Here is a 19,936-nt window from a genome sequence, read left to right on the forward strand (position 1 = left end):
ACAATGCTAAAGTACCATAAAAATTGCCACAACTTACAACTGCTTGTTGATTAAACTGGCAAATACAAACTTTTCACATACATACTTTGTTGACCACTGAAATTTTGTTCATTTTCCATTTAAACTAGACAAATCTTAATTTGTTCAGTATATATATATATATATATATATATATATATATATATATATATATATATATATATATATATATATAAACTAGCAGGGCTACCCGGCGTTTCTCGGGGGCCATATGAAATTAAATAGAAGTTAAACGTGTTAATAATTAAATGTGTAACATCTTTATATTAAAATTTCAATCCCTCCCTTTCCCCTCTCTCTCTCTAGTAGTCTCTGTGACTTCCTCTCTTTCTCTCCTCTCCATTATCATTCTCCTAAATCCTTCACACGACTCATTTCTCTCTTTTATTTCAATACGCTGAAAAAATGTAATTCAGATACTAGAGCCCTCCCGTTTGCTGAAATCTCATATTTATTGCTCCTGGAAAACACTGAATGGAAGAAAACACCATGATATACTTGATTTTGAGTAATTCCGTCACCACCACCCACTTTCAAAATAATATAAAGAGAAATTATGTTGATAATGAAAATAGTTCAAAGAGATAAAATATTATATCGTAATTGATTCCAAACAATACCAAATAGAATACGATATTCTGTTACCCTTTCTGACTTATCAAATGCTGCAATGTTAGCAAAGACAATTTTATTGCTCCCCTGATAACACCGAGTAGAATAAAACCAAATATAAGCCATATAAAACAAATAGAAGAAGTGCAGTTGAGTTTAACACACCTGCTATTCATAGGATATTAGAAACTTCCTGATGAATATATATCGCATTCTATGTTTTCTTAGAAGCCTCATTCATCTAAATTTCTTCAGATATATTTTAAATGGCATCAGACAATTTTAGATCACGTTGGTAAGCACATTAACAGATCGCCTTCCCTTCACGTTTTTGTTTAGGAATGTTCAAAATCTATTTTCAAGCGACTTCTTTAAATGCTGGTCAAATACATTTACTTTGGTTGTTTATTCATCCACCCCCTTATAAAAGGTCCGGTCAAAGTGGGGGCAAGATTGATGTAATGGATACTTCCACAGAGTATCAAATCTCATCAGATCTATCCTTTTCAATTATAGACTAATAACATTCATGAAGGTATAAACTCCTTATTTTCTTATTGGAGCAGGAGTGCACAGAGACGCTCAATTATTTATAGGAAAAACGAGATATGCCTTGGTGAGGTTTACTTACAATTACTGAGATACATTTGTATCTCAGTAATTGTAAGTTTACTTAAATTCCTTCTCACATAATCTCTAAACGAAAATGATGATTCAGATTTGTCTTTTAGAAATCTTATCTTAATTTTTTCAGCATGTATATGTCACACATATATTATATCCTCAATGTACATTATTATGTTGTTGTTTTTTTTAAATCAATAACATTTAATTTAACTCCCTTCAGAAAATACTATACCAGGATGAGAATACTTTTCAAATAGATGCCATCTTTGATATCAGCAACAAGGTAAATTAAAATGGACACAATGCAGAGTACATTCTTAGTTCCCCATCACCAAAATTGAATATTCTAAACTGTAAATAATAAGAATAAAAAAATAATTTGGTGTTATCAGCTGAGTGTGAAGGGGCACCGGATTCCCTAATCAATTGAAATCAAATTGTATATATATATATATATATATATATATATATATATATATATATATACATATATATACTCCTATAAATTCGTTTTTCTTTTGTGTGTATTGATATTCATATTAAAAACCCTCTTTTCTATTTGTTTACAAAGAAAATACAATTTTCTTATATATGGGTTGTGGAATTGTATTCACTAGCAAAGGATCTAGCTAATTTGCATATTCTTTTAAACATTCATTTTAATTAATACCCTATTAGTTTTTTCGGTTTTCTTATGTGATGATCATCTTTAGTTAACTATTACGTGTAATTATATTCATACAGATATTCTACATGATTTATACTTGCATAATATTTGCGTAAAAAGTTCACAGTAAACATAAAATTGCTTTCATATATATTTATGTATACGTATATATTTTTGTTTAATTTATCTATCTATCTATCTATCTATCTATCTATCTATCTATATATATATATATATATATATATATATATATATATATATATATATATATATATATATATATATATATACTAGCATGGGTCCCCGGCGTTGCACCGGTGTTTGGAGATGTATGCTGAGCAAAAAAAAAAAACAATCAGATAAATTTTCCCAAATCTCAGTACCCTGTATATCAAATTTCGAGTCTGTAGATAAAAAAATTGACAGTTATTGCATAGGGAAATGTACACAGACACACAAATAGCCAGACAGCCTGACAGACACACAAACACGTTCACGTTTATAGATATACTAGCATTTCAACCTGGCGTTGCCCGGGTGTTTGGAGGTGTATGCTGAGCAAAAAAAAAAAAAAAAAAAAAAAAAGGTCAATTTTTTTAACTTTGACCCCTATTATGACCCCTTAATATTTATTGTTTTGGGCTCAAATGGAGTTATTAAGTTAGATTCATGTCCAAGAAACCTATATCTAAAATTTCAAATGTTTAGCTCCCAAATTGTCAAAGGAGTTTGGTAGCGTTCTCAGAGGTCAAATCGTTGAATTTGACCCCTTACAAACGAAATTTCTGGCCGAAAACTAATCACATCGATTTTCCCAAATCTCAGTACACAATATATCAAATTTCAAATCTGTAGACTAAAAATTGACAGAGTTATTGCGTAGAGAAATGTACACAGACACATTGACAGACAGACACACAGACAGACAGGCACACAGACAGACACACAGACACGTTCACTTTTATAGATATACTAGCATTTCAGCCTGGCGTTGCCCGGATGTTTTAGATGTATGCTGAGCAACAAAAAAAAAAACAACAAGAAAAGGTCAATTTTTTTACCTTTGACCCCTATCATGACCCCTTAATATTTATTGTTTTTGGCTCAAATTAAGTTATTAAGTTAGATCCATGTACAATGAACCTATATCTAAAATTTCAAGTGAGTAGACTCAAAATTGTCAGAGGAGTGTGGTAAAGTTCTCAAACGTCCACTCGTTGCACTTTGACCCCTTAACAGCCAAATTTCTGGCTGAAAACCAATCACATCGATTTTCCCAAATCTCAGTACACTGCATATCAAATTTCGAGTCTGTAGATAAAATATTGACAGAGTTATTGCGTAGGGAAATGTACACAGACAGACAGACAGACACACAGACACGTTCACGTTTATAGATATACTAGCATTTCAGCCCGGCGTTGCCCGGGTGTTTGGATGTGTATGCTGAGCAAAAAAATAAACAAAAAAGCAAAAACAAAAACGGTCAATTTTTTTTTAAATTTGACCCCTATTATGACCCCTTAAAATTAATTGTTTTGGGCTCAAATCGAGTTATTAAGTTAGATCCATGTCCAAGGAACCTATATCTAAAATTTCAAGTGTTTAGACCCAAAATTGTCAGAGGAATTTGGTAGGGTTCTCAAAGGTCAAATCGTTGAACTTGGACCCCTTACAAACGAAATTTCTGGCCGAAAACCAATCACATCGATTTTCCCAAATCTCAGTACCCTGTATATCAAATTTCGAGTCTGTAGACTGAAAATTAACAGAGTTATTGCGTAGGGAAATGTACATAGACACACAGACAGACAGACAGACAGACACACACACACACAGGCACACAGACGCGTTCACTTTTATAGATATACTAGCATGGATGCCCGGCGTTGCCCGGGTGTTTAGAGTTGCATGCTGAGCAAAAAAAAAAAAAGAAAAAAAAAGTTAATTCTTGGACATGGATCTAACTTAATAACTTGATTTGAGCCCAAAACAATAAATGTTAAGGGGTCATAATAGGGGTCAAAGTTTAAAAAATTGACCTTTTTTTTTTTTTCTTTTGCTCAGCATACACCTCCAAACACCTGGGCAACGCCGGGCACCCATGCTAGTATATCTATAAAAGTGAACTTGTCTGTATGTCTGTCTGTGTGTCTGTGTACATTTCCCTATGCAATAACTCTGTCAATTTTTCGTCTACAGACTCGAAATTTGATATACAGGATACTGAGATTTGGGAAAATCTATGTGATTGGTTGTCGGACAGAAATTTGTCTGTTAAGAGAACTCTACCACACTCCTCCGACAATTTTGGGTCTAAACACTTGACATTTTAGCTATAGGTTCCTTGGACATGGATCTAACTTAATAACTCGATTTGAGCCCAAAACAATAAATGTTAAGGGGTCATAATAGAGGTCAAAGTTTAAAAAAAAAATTGACCTCTTCAGTCCCTACCAAATTACTCAGACAATTTCTGGTCTAAACATTTGAAATTTTGCATAAAGGGTATTCAGAGATAGGGCAAGCTTTTTAATCGGTTTGGGTCGAAAATTTGAGCTACCAATATATAAGTATATGTATGTATGTATGTTTGCATATCTGCCAAAATCTTTCGACAGAGTCAATGGATTTTCACAAGATCAGTATTGTTTTGAAACTCGACCCTTCAGACAACAAATACCAAAAATTGGCTAAAAAAATTCATTTTTTCACCTTCAACTGGGCACTTTTCAACAGGGAGGCGTCGCTTTTTTTGTGGATATTTTTTAAAGTCATCGCCTCTTTTCGATTGTCTAGCCTTAATTTAAACCTACATCACTTCCGGTTTGGCGGTGGTCGTAACAGCAAAGACGTCAGATTTTTTTCCCATTCTTTTCCTCCTTCACGGTACGGGTTCGAGCCTGCCTTCCTACTACCACTTTTTTTTTTTTTTTGCTCAACACACACCTCCAAACACCCGGGCAACGCCGGGCGGAAATGCTAGTATATATATATATATATATATATATATATATATATATATATATATATATATATATATATTTGATATCCTTATGATATATGTGAACTGAATAGCCAAGGTAGCAAACTCGATATCAAACATTGCAATTGTTTTCGCTATTCAGTTCACACATATCATAAGGATATCAAATATAGCTTTTCAAGTTCAGCAGACTCATTATAAATTTCAGGACACAATTGCTAGGCGTAGGCGACCATAATGTGGGCTATATTTAATCAATTTAGTTTTATGCACAGGTCATAAAAGAAGATGGAAATCCTTTGTGAAAACTCAGATACCTCCGATATTTGTGAAATTTTAAAAACAGGTATTAGACATCAAATTAATAAATATTCCTCAAATTTTAGGGGGTTTTTTGGGGGGAGGGGGTCAAAATGTTTTGAAAGGTTTTTATAGTGCATACTATGGACACAATGCCCCATTTAGAAATTCAAAAAATTTACATTTGCATTGAATTTGATCTTCTATTTATAATGCCTTCCCATGGAACAGAGTTAGACACCAGGGTCGTTTTTAACGTGGAGAAAAGTAACAAAGATTAAAAGTTGTCTCAGTCGTAAAGGATTTCTCCTCCACTGAGAGAGAACAAGAAATTGAAGTGTAGCATCTGGAGAACAGATACTACACTTTGATCTTGGCCTGAAGGCATTGAATTTGATTTATAGTTATGAAACACCAATTGAGCAAGATTCCTTATATAATAAAGTGAAGTCAGTCTGATTCTCAGTTTGTCATCCATAACTTTCGTTTAACTAAATCAATATTTCATTCTGACATTTGTTTCTTTACTCTGCATTCATGTTTTTTATATGCATATATTTTAACTTGTCATACATATATTATATCCTCAATGTACATTATTATATGTTTTTTTTTTAATCAATAACATTTAATTTAACTCCCTTCAGAAAATACTATATCAGGATAAGAATACTTTTCAAATAGATGCCATCTTTGATATCAGCAACAAAGTAATTAAAATGGACACCATTAATAAATTGTCCAACATTTCCAAACTGGGAAACATTAGGTTTTCTTTACTAATTGAAACTAAATTTATCTTACTAAAAAGTCACTTTTAAAATAAGTTTAATGCAAACTGTTTTATATTGTTTGTTAAGTGTCAAATATTATGATTGCCAGTATGCCATAATTTATTTTAATGGCGTGCACTGCGTATATATATTTTTTTTAGTTTACTTTCGGAAATCGCTTTATATTTGTTAGCGTGAGAGGGTGGGAGGCTTGAATAATGTAATGGATATCAACACAAAATATGGCTAGGCCCAGTTCAATCCAGTCAAATCTGTCTACTCTTTTGTGTGTGGGGTGTAACACGCAGCTATGGTTAAAAAAAGAAATCTATGTTTAATGAATCGTTTACAATTCATCATTTCCCATAGATATCTAGTTTCAATATGAAATAACTTCAAAAAGGTTGATATGCCAGAAAATGACATTTAATCTGGTGAGAATAAAATGAAAGCCCTTTTTCTGAGTATATCTTTGAAGTATATATATATATATATATATATATATATATATATATATATATATATATCGTTCAAACACGGTTGTGTTTGAATATATTGTTAAGTGGAAGTTTTAGTTCTCTAGAACTGCTTTAAAGCTTCACCGCTCACTCATTTTTTGATCAAATTTCAAACAATTATTACAGTTTATAGATCACCTTCTCAGCTATATTGTGAAAAACAATTTCCCTTTTCGTTCAGTAAAACAAAAGTTATGATTAATTTTCTGGTGTTCAAAATCGTAAAAAAATATAAGGAGATGAGCGACGTTTTTTATGACTGGTTTACACAGCAACCATGTCGCTTCAGCGACTACTGTTGCTACTAATTCACTAATGAAAGGGAGAAAATTGGGGGATGATTTTATAGAAAGTAGACGAGTGCCGTACATTGTTATTACATATGTGTTTATGGGGCAAAAAAAATAAGACTGAAATTAAACAAAGAACAAGTGAATTTATTGGAAGCCTGTAAAAATCATGAATTATAATAGAAAAATTCGAGAATGAAAAGTAATATAGTTAAGCTTAAACATGGAAAAATTCAGGACTAGTTGTTAAAACTGGAAAAGATATTCTAGTAAAAAATATAATAAATCAATAACTTAAAATATTGCAGCATTAAGAATTTTTTAAAATTCAATTTATAACATTATATAATCAGTTCTTAATGCTGCAATATTTTAAGTTATAAATTTATTATATATTTTACTACAATATCTTTCCCTTTTTTTCCAGTTTTAACATCTAGTCCTTTACTTTTCCATGTTTAAGCTTAACCATATTACTTTTCATGCTCGCATTTTTCTATTGTAATCACATATGGTTATAAATAGAATTGTGTCGTACCCTCTCACAATATTGAAACAGATACAATTTTACAAAAAGTCGACATTCCAATTAAGCTCGTATACTTTTTGTAAATATAAACTTACAAGATGCCTTCAATAAGTTTCCAGACTTTTTTCGAATGGCCACTTTTATCGATAGCAGACACATGAAACTCTAGCCCCTTTCAAAGTAATCTCTCAGGTTGCAATGTACTTCAACAAATTTTGAAAGTTTCTGATATTTTAGATGGGGATTCGTTATTCATATTATTTGGATTCATCGGACTAGTGTTCTCATCTTGAGTGCTATTTTTACAACGTTTTAGTCGATGTAATCTCCAACCGTTTTCAGGTGTATCAACACATTTTCGAGTCCAACAAGATACACCTGAAGAAGGGCGGAGATTACATCGACTGAAACGTTGTGAAAATTACACTCAAGATGAGAACAGTAGTTCGATAAATCCAAATAATATAAATAACTTCTGGAAGTCCTATTGAGTGAACGCGTCCATGACCCTCGTCACAGCCTCCTTCATCTCCTCAATTGTTTCATAATGACAGCCTCTAAGGTTTTCCTTGATCTTAGTAAATAACCAAAAGTCACAGGGAGCAAGGTCTGGACTACAGGGAGGATGAGGAATTGTCTTGATGCTCATCTTGGTCAAATAGTCTGTGACAAGGATGGAGCACCATTGGGACAAACTTTGTGCAAATCTACCGCATCTTCAGTTCCCACACTGACATCAAACTATGCACTTATTGTCTCTATAGACACACGACGGTTCTTATCCATGAAATTCTTTTTTTGGCCAAACAACTTTGGTGTTCTGATTTCTTTACTCCTCCCAGACCTCTCATCATCTCTCACAGACTCCCTGCTTTCCTTGAATCTCTTATGCCACTCAAAACCTGATGCTCGATTTATGCAAGATGATCAAAAAGCAGTCTGACGCATTCCATACGTTTCTGTGGCGTATTTTCCAAGTTTAAAACAGAATTGTATTGCATATCATTCTTCTAAAGTGTCCTCACATCCAGATTGCATTTTTTGATATGACAATCAGGCTTTAGTAGAGTGTATTCCAATTCCTGATGTAGCTGTTCATTTTAACCTGAAATCCTAAAAATTAGTCCGTCATCTCATAAGATGTACAACAATAACATACTGAATTTTCAAGAGTCTACGAGAATTTTAAATGCTTATACAAAAAAGTCTGGAAACTTATTGAAGGAACCTAATATGCAGAAAATAACTTAAGAAAATCCCTACCAATGTAAATATATTTTCCATAAATAATTCTGATTACTTATTAATTTGGAATGTTTCAAATAAAGAATAAAACAGAAAAAAGAGGATAACTGTTATTAAGAAACGACGGGGAGGTAACTTGTTAATCTTTAGCAGATATTTTATTTTTGTCAGATTATTTGTTAAATTAAATTAAAAGCTTTTAATCGAAATTAATAAAAGAAAAAAATATTGCTACCAGAGCTTTAAAATTTCAAGACAGCGCATGAATGTGTGAAAGAATGATGTGGTAACTAATAAAAGCACAAGATATCATGTTACCAGTTCAGTTTTATAGAATCAATATTTTCACAAAAAATAAACAAAAAACATCAGAATACAACATATCTTGGTGAACGTCCGGGAATGGTTAACAGAAATTTCAGAAAGTATAGGAACCATATTGTATTAAACATGATCATTCAAGTGGTATATAGAAGTTGAATGTGCTCGACTGAGATCCAATCTCTGGATCCTCCTTGTAAGACATACGTAGCAAGAATTAGTCTCGTTACTGAGAGAGAAAAATAATTTTATTTTTTCCTCCATGTACTTGGTATCAGATGGAATTTCCATGAACAGAGTTTCTTTTCAAGCGCTTTCCATCTGTCCAACACATTAACAGCCCCCTTAAGTAAACGCTTCATCAAATCTCCACACTAACGTAATGTCCTTGCAATAACCCTTATCCCTGAGTGGCTTCCGGGCCTCCATAAGTGGTGACCACTGTGTAAAAAAAAAAAAAAAAGGAGGCTGTTTCCATGCAGACTGCAAACACGGTCGTCTTCACATCTAATGTTAATGTCATAAACCGTTTTTCAATCATCAAAATTTCACGCATCATTTTCAGTAATCTGTTAATCTGTTAATCTGTTAACCTTTTAATCTGTTAACCTTTTAATATTCTTCATTATTCAATTGACAATCTACCCATTTCATTAACGCTTACCCTCGAGTGGCTTTTGTTTTTGAAACGTGATGACTCATTAGTAAGAAAAGAAAACATGTGACCAAACAATTTGATCCACACTAGTTGAAAGGGTTAAATGGCAAGCATTTCCATTTGTATGTTTTGATCTCGTCTGAATTTGAACAACTTCATTGGATCATTATTTTGATTAATTAATGGGACAACAGTCATTTCTTATAAGAGACGACAAAATGTATCATTAAGAATTATTGGCTATGGAACGCACATCGCAGACCCTATGTCTGGGAAAACGTGTGTTCTTCCTCGGGGAATACACTAAATTTACTTCGTTTATTTTACACTTTCTATGATTCAGATGCAAAGTAATAAAGCAGGTCTACAAAACTATTGTATATTGAACACACACACACAAATATACATACACATACGCACATATATACACGCACGAATCTATTTAATTATCTATTTGATCTGTTCGTTAGAATCTTGGTAAAAATGACACATTCGCGTAAATACATTTATAAGGTAGGTGTTACAATTTTCAGAAAAAAAAACATAAAACGTCCATCTTATTTAATAAAGTATATTTAAAAGAATAAACTTTGTCTAATTAAACGAAGTTGGTCAGAATTTTGAAATTAAATCTAAACTGCAATGGGGGTGACCAATACATATTTGATTCTGCCTAGCATTTTTTTCTTTTGATTCTTCCATTCTGTTCTTTACACACACATAACTTATTTCGCTTCAATTTCTTTCTAAAAACTACTTATTCCGGCTAGTTCTCTTATTTGGTGTGTGTTTTGTTTTCAAGGACTAGTGTTTTAAACCGTATAAACTGATAACTAATAACTTTTAAAATATTCAATCATTTTTGGATTTTTGTAATTATTGCAAACACAAATATATTATTGGTTAATTCTTATTTCGGTCGCTTAAATTACTTAGATGGAAATGGATTTCAACTTAGTTAATTAATGAACAATTTTGTTCTTCCGGTCCGTTTCATTGCACGAGTATGTGCAGTTGTAGATTACCTTCAAAACAAGCCACCATCATCAGTTTAACATCTTTCCGCAAATTTACATCTTTACCAAATAAACCGCGAATGGTGAATATATAGTTTAGATTTAAACGTAATAACTGTATAAGAAAAAATATTTATTTTCTAAATAGAAAAGGAAAACAAAAAATGAAAATACACTACTAGTATTATTGTAACAGAGCATGGGCGTGCGTATGGTAGCAGTAGCAGCTGTATGCAAATGGCCGAACCGTGTGCGAGGCGATGTCACAGCAAGGAAGAAAGAAAAAAGATTGTAAAAGAGGACAGAGATAGACGTGTTACACACGTGACTTGAGAACGACAGGAAAAGAGCATCCTAAACATGGATGCACAAATACAGAGTACCACGTGATCGACATGGCAGAGTTTTGTTAAGCACATTGGAGTACAAGAAAACTTTTGAACAAAAGAGAAGGCTGTATTCTGGAAAGTACCTGCAAATAAATGTCTATTGTTTCAATTAAAAAAAAAATCGAGTCGAGTTCTTTCCTTGTCTTTGTTTCCTTGCGAATGTCTGCATACTACGTGTGGGTCCCGACATGTAACAATTATGATACAATATGTTCAGCACATGGGCACTGTAATTCGATTTAAAAAAAAAAAAATTATTTTCAATGTTAAATGTTCCCTTCAAGTCTTTCAAGTAGCAAACTTTGCAATGCATTAAAGTAGATGGCACAACCATCTAGTACATGTATAACTTAAAGTCAGCCAGTGAAATACAAAGTCAAAATAATAGAAAACAATGTACCATTTAAAGTCTTTGTGCATGAGCAGAAAGACTTTAAAGGCGGATTTAAATATACAAAAGTTATTGTACATTAAACACGATTTTAGTTGGAAATATTGGCTATAAATAGAAAAAATTAAAAGTAGATCTAATTTCATTATGCAATGTGACATATTTTACATAGAAAGTTGCTTTTTATATTCAGTAAGGCTATTAAAAGAGATTTGGGAGAAATGAAAGCAAACACGCACACACACACACACACACACACATTTATAAATAAGTGTGTGAGAGTGTATTTATTTTTGTGTTAGTGCATTGGATCGTGTTTACACAGTGGCATTTATTTCCATTTTGTCTCCAAGACTCAAATTTCTATGAAAATTCTCTAAGCTTACATTTGCTGAATAAGCTGATTTAAGTTTCTTGGAAAAATGTTATCAGTAAAAGTTGGCCTAGAATTGCAGAGATGGAAATTCCATGGGAAAAAAAGCTGAAATTGACGGGCCCCAAAATAATGTTGGCTATGTTTGATTAATCTGTTTCACAGTATATCAAACCTTTTTCGGACTTGGTTTAGTTTAGTTTGTTTGTTTCAAAGGATAACACCTCTTGTTTGGTTGGGTTGGGTTTAGTCTGTTTTATAACCTATCAACTCTTTAGGGATTTCGGTTGTCTGTTTTATCATACGGCAAAAATTTTATGAGCTTGGTTTAGCGTTGATACCATGTGCTTCAGACTTTTCCTATCAATGACTGCTTCTATAGACCTATCAGAAAGAATTTCATGATTGGGTGGACATTTCCAGATATTCCATAGTTAGTAACAGTGTGAAGAAAGCATTTATGCCAAACCCTATCAAAGATATTTGGGGTTTGTATTACTGTACACATAGATTGGAAAAAGTTGTCAAAAAACAAATATATAACAAATAAATGTTATCAAAGGCAAGATAAGTTACTTTTCTACCTAACTGGATATATTTTTGTGTTTTTATTCAATGTAACATGTTTATTCAGCTCGAAAAACATACAGTGTTTACCGATGTATTGGAAAATTCAAAATGGCGGCCGACTCTCTCTCGGAGAGGGTAAGTTTGGGAAAAGGTATTATAAATAATAAACTAGACAAAATACTGTTAGAAATTCGCTCAATATATGTTACCTTGACATATATTCGGTTGTTTTTTAATAGTATTTTGTCTAGTTTATTATTCATAACATCTTTTCCCACACTTACCGTGTTAAAGAGAGAATAAGACGCCATCTTGAACGTTCCAATACATCGGTAAACACTGTATGGTTTTCAAGCTGAATAAACATGTTACATTGAATAAAAACACGAAAAATATATCCAGTTTGGTAGAAAAGTAACTTATCTTGCCTTTGATAACATTTATTTGTTATATATTTGTTTTTTGACAACTTTTTCGAATCTATGTGTACAGTAATACAAACCCGATATTTGATATGTCAAGAGCTATTGCTCGAGAAACCTTAATGTTTTCTGATGATTTCTTCAAGTTTGGAAGAATTCATTTTGAAAGTGGTAATATTTTAATGAGACTGTTTCCCTTCAAATCCAATGTCAGTAGATTCGAACTTGGTTATACATTAGTATAAAAAATAATAAAAACGGTCTTAGATATTTATCAGATCCACTTAAAATGTTCATGTATTGCGAGTGTCCACCAGACATCATGACTAAAGGAAATAATGCATTTGATAATATATAAGCAAGTTCTCTACCTATCACATTCTACTAATCGACCCTAGTAGAGTGTGATTTTGGTTGGTTTGTTGTTTTTGTTTTACGGCATATCAACCCTTTTCAGGTTATTTAATGCCGAATCCAAAGATTTTGAAGAAAAATTTTTTAATAGAATATATTTGTTGTTTTCAAGTCGGTTTCTATTTAACCCATAGTTGGGACCCTAACAGGTACTACCACTCCGCGTCAGAGTGGACCTGGGAGCAATGGTAATTAAAGGGTGGCTCCACACTCCCCAAAGCCCGCAAGCTGGGGCCTCACCACTGGATATAGTTTAAGGTCATATTCAGGACCAAGTAGAGTGTGAAGATTTATAAAAACAGACACATTTTTTTTTGGGGGGGGGGCAAAATAGCATACATTTTCACTTGTCAAGTGTATAAGGTTTCTCAGTGTGTTGAGGCTGTTCAGTAGTCGATGCTTCCGTTCAGTCTCAAAAGACAAAGGATACCCCCTGTAGGAGCAGCTGTGCATAAAACTGTGAGGCAAGAGTTGTGTCATCCCCAACCACACCTCTCCTGAATCGGCACTGTTTGAGTTCAGTGGCAAGGAGAAGTCCAAGCTAACTAGAAACAATGCCGAGATAAGCGGAGAGCATATACAGTACCTAGAAGTCCTAAATGCTCACCCATTTAGTACTGACAAGGTTCAACGTTGCTTAACTTTGGTGATTCAGCGAGAACCAGTGTGTCAACGTGATTATGTCGTATTTGTTCAGTAGTATTGCAGCTTTAATATGCAGTTTATTGTAGTGTTGCCTAACATTATTCATTGTGTTCTCTGTTACTCTGTCCATCACTTTCTACATCTCACTGTCTGATAAAAGACTTAGACACCATTCGTACTTAGATCCAGTTGAATATTTAAAACATTTATACCATCCCCCACAACAGTACGTTTGGCCTAGTTTGTGTGTTTCAATGCATATCAATTTGTGTTTGGATTATTTAATGTCAAAACACAACAAAAGGCTTGTACCCTCTGTGTTATAGCATGTCAATTTTTGTTTGGATTATTTAATGCCATAACACAATAAAAGGCTTGTTTCCTCTGTTATAGCATGTAAACTCTTGTTGGATTACTTAATGCTGAAATACAAAACCTATTGTCAGGAATTGCATATGATTAGTTGAATACAAGTCACTGTTATATTAATAGTTGTATGAAATTGTGGATTCATACCTTTCCCAACAGTATTAATATGTAATGACCACATTAGCTCCGATTGGATTTGAACTCAGCAATGCTTATTCAATAGTCAGCGACAATATCTGTTAGACTAATCTCATACCCCTCACAACAATAAGTAACAGATTTAAATGTAATGTGAATTTGCTGCTAAACTCTTCACTTAGGATGCCTCTTATAAATCTGGCACCTAATCGCAGTAGCTTCTTATGTGTGGCTGGTAATATGCCTTGTTTAGGGTGAATAGAATGTATAAAATAATGTGTTTGGAAATTCAATAAACTTGTTTTTGCCTTTTATTTTTAGTTTTTCAGAGTCTTTGGTGAACACATAAACAACCAAGTTTACTCATGGAAAACAAAACAAACAAAAAATGAGTAGTATACTCTCCCCCTCTCTCTCTCTCTCTCTATCTCTCTCTCTCTCTCTCTCTGTTTGTCTGTCTGTCTTTCTGCCTCTCTGTCTCTGTCTGTTTCTCTCTCTCTCTCTCTCTCTCTCTCTCTCTCTCTCTCTCTCTCTCTCTCTCTCTCTCTCTCTCTCTCTCTCTCTCTCTCCAGAGAGTTTGGCCACAGATTAAGAACTTGCATAGGGAGCAGCTGTCCTGTTGTGTCACTTAGCTGAGGCACACACTCAAGACATTTTTAAGGCTGTTTTTTTTATTTTAGAGAAGTTTTGTCCTCCCAATATATATATATCGCCGATTACTCCCAAATCATTACCAATTTGGTACTGGCCAGGCTCAATATTGCTTTACTTTAGTGATATAACGAAAACCAGTGTGTGAGAATAAACGTTGGTTCAATTTGAGTAAATGGTCTCCTAGGAATATCTTTCAACTATTGATACTCCATTGATTGATTTCAATACCTACGAAGTCAATTCCGAATATTGAACAATAATTTTTTTTTTTTTTACAAAGGAGTTACCACTTATCAAGGCCCAGAGGCCACTCGAGGATAAGGGTTAATGGGTATACATTAGTCAATGGGATTATAGCATAGTAATCATAAGTAGTGGAAATTTTGTAAATTGGATTACTTAGGAGGACGGTTCATCAAGAACTTGTTTACGTTGGACTTGAAGAGAATCAGATTGTAGTTAGCTGGAAAGCAAGAGAACGGAAGAGAATTCCACAGACGTGCAGTTCTAAGAAAGAAGCTTTGTTCATCGAATCTACGTTTAGGTTTAGGCACAGATAAAGACTGGGGGAAATTATTGATAGTGGTTTTTGGTTAGACGAGTGTTTTTCGTGAAAATTTGGTGAGAAGGGCCATAGATTGGAGTGCAGACGAGCACTTGCCATTAAAATAATGATAAAACAGAGACAGGCTCGCAACGTCTCTTCTGTGAGAAAGAGGTTGCAGGGAAGAGAAAAGCGTATCCCTCACTAAGATACGAAGTCTATTTTGAACTCTGTTAAGGCAGGATAAGCTGCTTCTAGTAGCTCCTGTCCAGATGTGGCAATAGTACTTCATCGTTGGCCGTCCAAGTCATTCCCGGAAATGGCTGAAGCAGTGTAGGATTTAAAGCCAATAAAAAATGGTTAAAAGTCAGATGATGCTAAGTATGCAAAGTGTTAAAGTTTGGTAGGAGTTTTAAAAAATTTTAATCCCTCAAAACGAAATTTTTTTATTAAATTGAAAAAAAAAAAAATGCTTCTACAGAAAAAAATTTCCTGGACTGACTCAGAATTCGTCATCGATAGTTAGAACTGAATACATAAGTACAGAAATTTTCTGCATCTCTTTTTTTTACAAGCATTAGAAAATTTTGGGGGAGGCAAAACGAAATTTTTTTATTAAATTGAAAAACAAAATGCTTCTACAGAAAAAAAGGCAATTCACTAAAATTCAACCACTGTTATTGCTATGCTATAGATAAAAGTACAGATTAGGTAACATTGGAGAACTTGTCAAACAAAAATGCAACATATAATTTATATAAAAACGTCTAGGATGAAATTCTCTATTGGATCTCTCCAGTTTTAATGTATGGAAAAGATTTATGAGATTTTTATCATGTAAAAAAAAAAAATTAAAATCATTTCCACTTGTTAAAACAAAATGCACCATTTTTGTTTTTCTTTTTTTGTTTGAGTTTTCGTGTGTTAACTATTCTGTATTTTTACCAAACATCAGTAATGTATTAACTTTCAAATATTATTAAACAATTATTTAATTTCATTTTCTATTCCAGATCTACCTCAACAACATAGGCCAGTACGACGTCTATAATGAGAATTTAAGGAAGACTTTATAAAGGTAATTTGAAAGAAAATAATATGAATATATTTCTTTATTTATATCTTCTGCTACTTTCGACCTTCCACAACTGCATATGCATAGATCTAACTTATCATATACTCGAAGGTCAACGTGAGGACATTTTAGTAGGGAACATTGCCGATGATATTGATGTCAAGAATGGGATTCGTATTCAGGATGACGTTCAGATCACATTCCACCTCGTTAAACAGTCGACTCCAGAGAATGTCCATCTGTTTCATGTCGACGAGATAACCGGAAAGTTGTACACTACCCAGATGATAGATGCAGAGTCTTTATGCAAACAGAGGAGTAAGGAGTGCTTTAAAATTATCGAAGTTGTAGCTCGAAACTCACAATTGTTCATCAAGCTCATCGAAATCAAAGTGATAATAGAGGATGTTAATGAATATCCTCCACAGTTTCCCAACCAGCAGATTGATTTGCAGTTCTCCGAGGGTGACTTTCCTGGAACAAAGATATCGATCCCAAGTGCCAAAGATCGGGATGTTGGAATATCAAACTCTGAGATCAGTTATGAGTTTAAGAAGAAAGATGAACCATTCACATTGCATATATCTAAGAATGTTGTGGGAACATTTGACCTCAGTATAAAACTCGAGCAGAGACTTGATAGAGAAGTCAAAGATTTCTACAAAGTTCAGGTCATAGCCAAAGACAAAGGAACTCCACCGAAGCAAAGTATTCTGCAAATCCGTATTACTATCACTGATATAAATGACAACTACCCTACCTTCACGAAATCTTTTTACAATGCCTCGGTCAGTAATGAACACGATATGGCAACCCCGATTGTCATTATATCTGCAAGTGATGCCGACATTGGCAGAAATGGTAAAGTATACTATTATCCAAGCTCAGAGAGTGCAGATTGGTTTAAAACGCAATTTAGAGTTGACAAAACGAGTGGGGAGATTTTTTTGAGCGAGAAACTACCAGTAAAACGTTGGAAACCCATCAAAATATTTTTAGTGGCAACAGATGAAGGAACTCCACCTCTAGTGAGCACTGCTGTAGTTAAGGTCAACTTGATTGGGGAACAGAATAATGCTCCCAAGATAGAAGTGATTTCTCAGCTGGCGCAGCATAGAAATGGTTTTAGGATAAGAGAAGATGTACACATTGGCAGCTATATAGCTTATATAAAAGTAATTGATTATTTTAATTATGAATCTCAGTGCGACCTTCAGCATGAAGTATTCCAGCTACAGGTAATCCGTGCAAATAAATATCAACTAATTCTCAGGAATCATCTTGACAGAGAACTTGCAGATCACCATGATATCACGATCAGGTGTCAGGACAAACAGGTTCCACAACGTCAGGCTGAAAAGAAAATATCTTTTTATGTTGAAGACGTCAATGACGTATCACCCATACCATATAAGGAGACATTTACATTTAGAATAAACGAAAATGAAAGAGCCAATATATCAGTTGGATTGTTGAAAGCCACTGATCCGGATATTGGAGATGGAGGTAAACTCTCGTATTTGCTGTTGAGCCACGATGAGAAGTTTCTACCCTTTCAAGTAATAGAAAATGGACATGTAACAACACTAATAAGTCTAGACCATGAACTAAAGGAAACTTATGAATTTAAGGTTTTAGTAAAAGATCATGGAAAACCATCACTAAATAGCACAGTGAATGTTATCGTTGAAATCATAGACGAAAATGACAATGCGCCATTTTTTGTATTTCCAAGTACTGACTCTTACAAAATGGATGTGTTTTATCATCCGTTTCATGCAAAGAATATAACAGTATTAAAGGCTTCAGATCAAGACAGTCGTGAAAATGCGTTTCTTAAGTACAAAATTAAACGGGGTAATGAGAAACAGCTTTTCATCATCAACCCTTACACGGGACGCCTATCTTCAGCCCGTGCACTTCAAAAAGAAGATGCTGGCTCATATGAGTTGGAGTTTATGGTGAAAGATAGTGGGAGCCCAGTACTTTCAGCTTCCACAGTTTTGATTTTAACTCTGCGAGTGGACAATAGAACGATAAGTGAGACTGCTAAGGCAGTACAGATTCAAGATGATGATGAAAAAATGCAAATAAATCTCGTCATCTCCATCACGGTAGTTTCAGTCATCCTTTCAATTGTGATTACAGCTTCGATCTCAGTTTGTATCCTCAGGTGCAATGCTTCGGATAATGATCAATTTTACAATGATGTACATACACCAAAGCAATGTGCACAGGATCAAAGGTGTTTAATGTACCCAACTTACCAATCAACAACTTGGCCGGGGATTTACATGACAATTGACAAATCTGCCAAAGGTCGCACAACAGGACTGAAAAGTGATGTCTGTCAGGGTTTTGAGATTAATAATGGACCACCATCAATGATTCAACCATGGTTACCAACAGATATTGCATGCCAGGTAAGTAAAATATATTTTTAGAAAAAAAAAAACGCTTTCCATGAAGAAACTGTTTCATATGTTTTATTATTTTTTACATATAGGTTCTAGTTTTCAACATGTTTATATGCATTTAATGCTTTAGTAGTTTTCCAGATTTTTCCATCGGCTCCAAAATCAACAAAATCTAGACCAAACTTGTAATGATTTTTTCTCTTAATTACGGTGTAATGCTGGTCCTGTGCAGTTCTAGGAGGCCCACCCTCCCAGGCTTTGTCTTCTTTCTTTGAGAAGAAGTCAGTTTATTGGTCATCGCCGGAAACGTCTCTACCAGGGAATACTGACAGGACTGCACAGGCATCTTGCAAAGTCAGAGTACTCGTCCTTGGGAACGTTGACGTTTCAATCTCATTTTCCGATCCTTGTGTCACATTTCACAATGTGGGAGAGAAATAAATACCATCTCAAAGCTGAAGATAACACCAAGTGCATAATTCAATATTTTGTCATATATAATTTCAATCTCTTTCAATCATATGCTGTGTGTATACATGTTTATATAAAGTTTAAAGGAAATCGATAGTAAAATTTCATGATCATGTTCTATATGTTTAACAGATCCTCTTTGTGTATGAATTCTTTTTTTAACAGCACTTCATTATTAGACTTAGAACTTAGAAAGACATCAATATAAAACATATATATTTAGTCCTAGCCACCTTTAAGCAGGCTATAGGTGTGAAGTTTTTCTGACTAAGACTCCAGGAGAGTCTAGCAGCTGAATGATACAGAGTACAGAGGCTAATATATTATATATATATATATATATATATATATATATATATATATATATATATATATATATATATATATATATATATATATATATTAGAGATGGGACGATTTCAATATGCTTTCTGATTCTGAAACAATTTCTGATTCCGTACTAAATTCTTTATTCCAATACAA

At 33.7% G+C, this 19,936-nt stretch overlaps 1 protein-coding gene across 1 annotated transcript in view; it reads left to right on the forward strand.

Annotated features, from left to right (window-relative positions):
* The window catches only part of LOC145242055 (protocadherin beta-2-like), a 150,406-nt gene that overhangs the window by 26,943 nt on the left and 103,527 nt on the right, over window positions 1-19,936 (forward strand). Inside the window, exon 2 of the mRNA XM_080104951.1 lies at window positions 16,504-18,988. Within this exon, the coding sequence (XP_079961077.1) occupies window positions 16,589-18,988 (2,400 nt within the window). The 5' untranslated portion in view covers window positions 16,504-16,588. The remainder of the gene's footprint in view (window positions 1-16,503; window positions 18,989-19,936) is intronic.

The sequence above is a fragment of the Euprymna scolopes genome, chromosome 21 (genome assembly GCF_053919585.1).
Source record: "Euprymna scolopes isolate OS-2025 chromosome 21, ASM5391958v1, whole genome shotgun sequence".
In the NCBI taxonomy this organism is placed as follows: Eukaryota; Metazoa; Mollusca; class Cephalopoda; order Sepiida; family Sepiolidae; genus Euprymna; species Euprymna scolopes.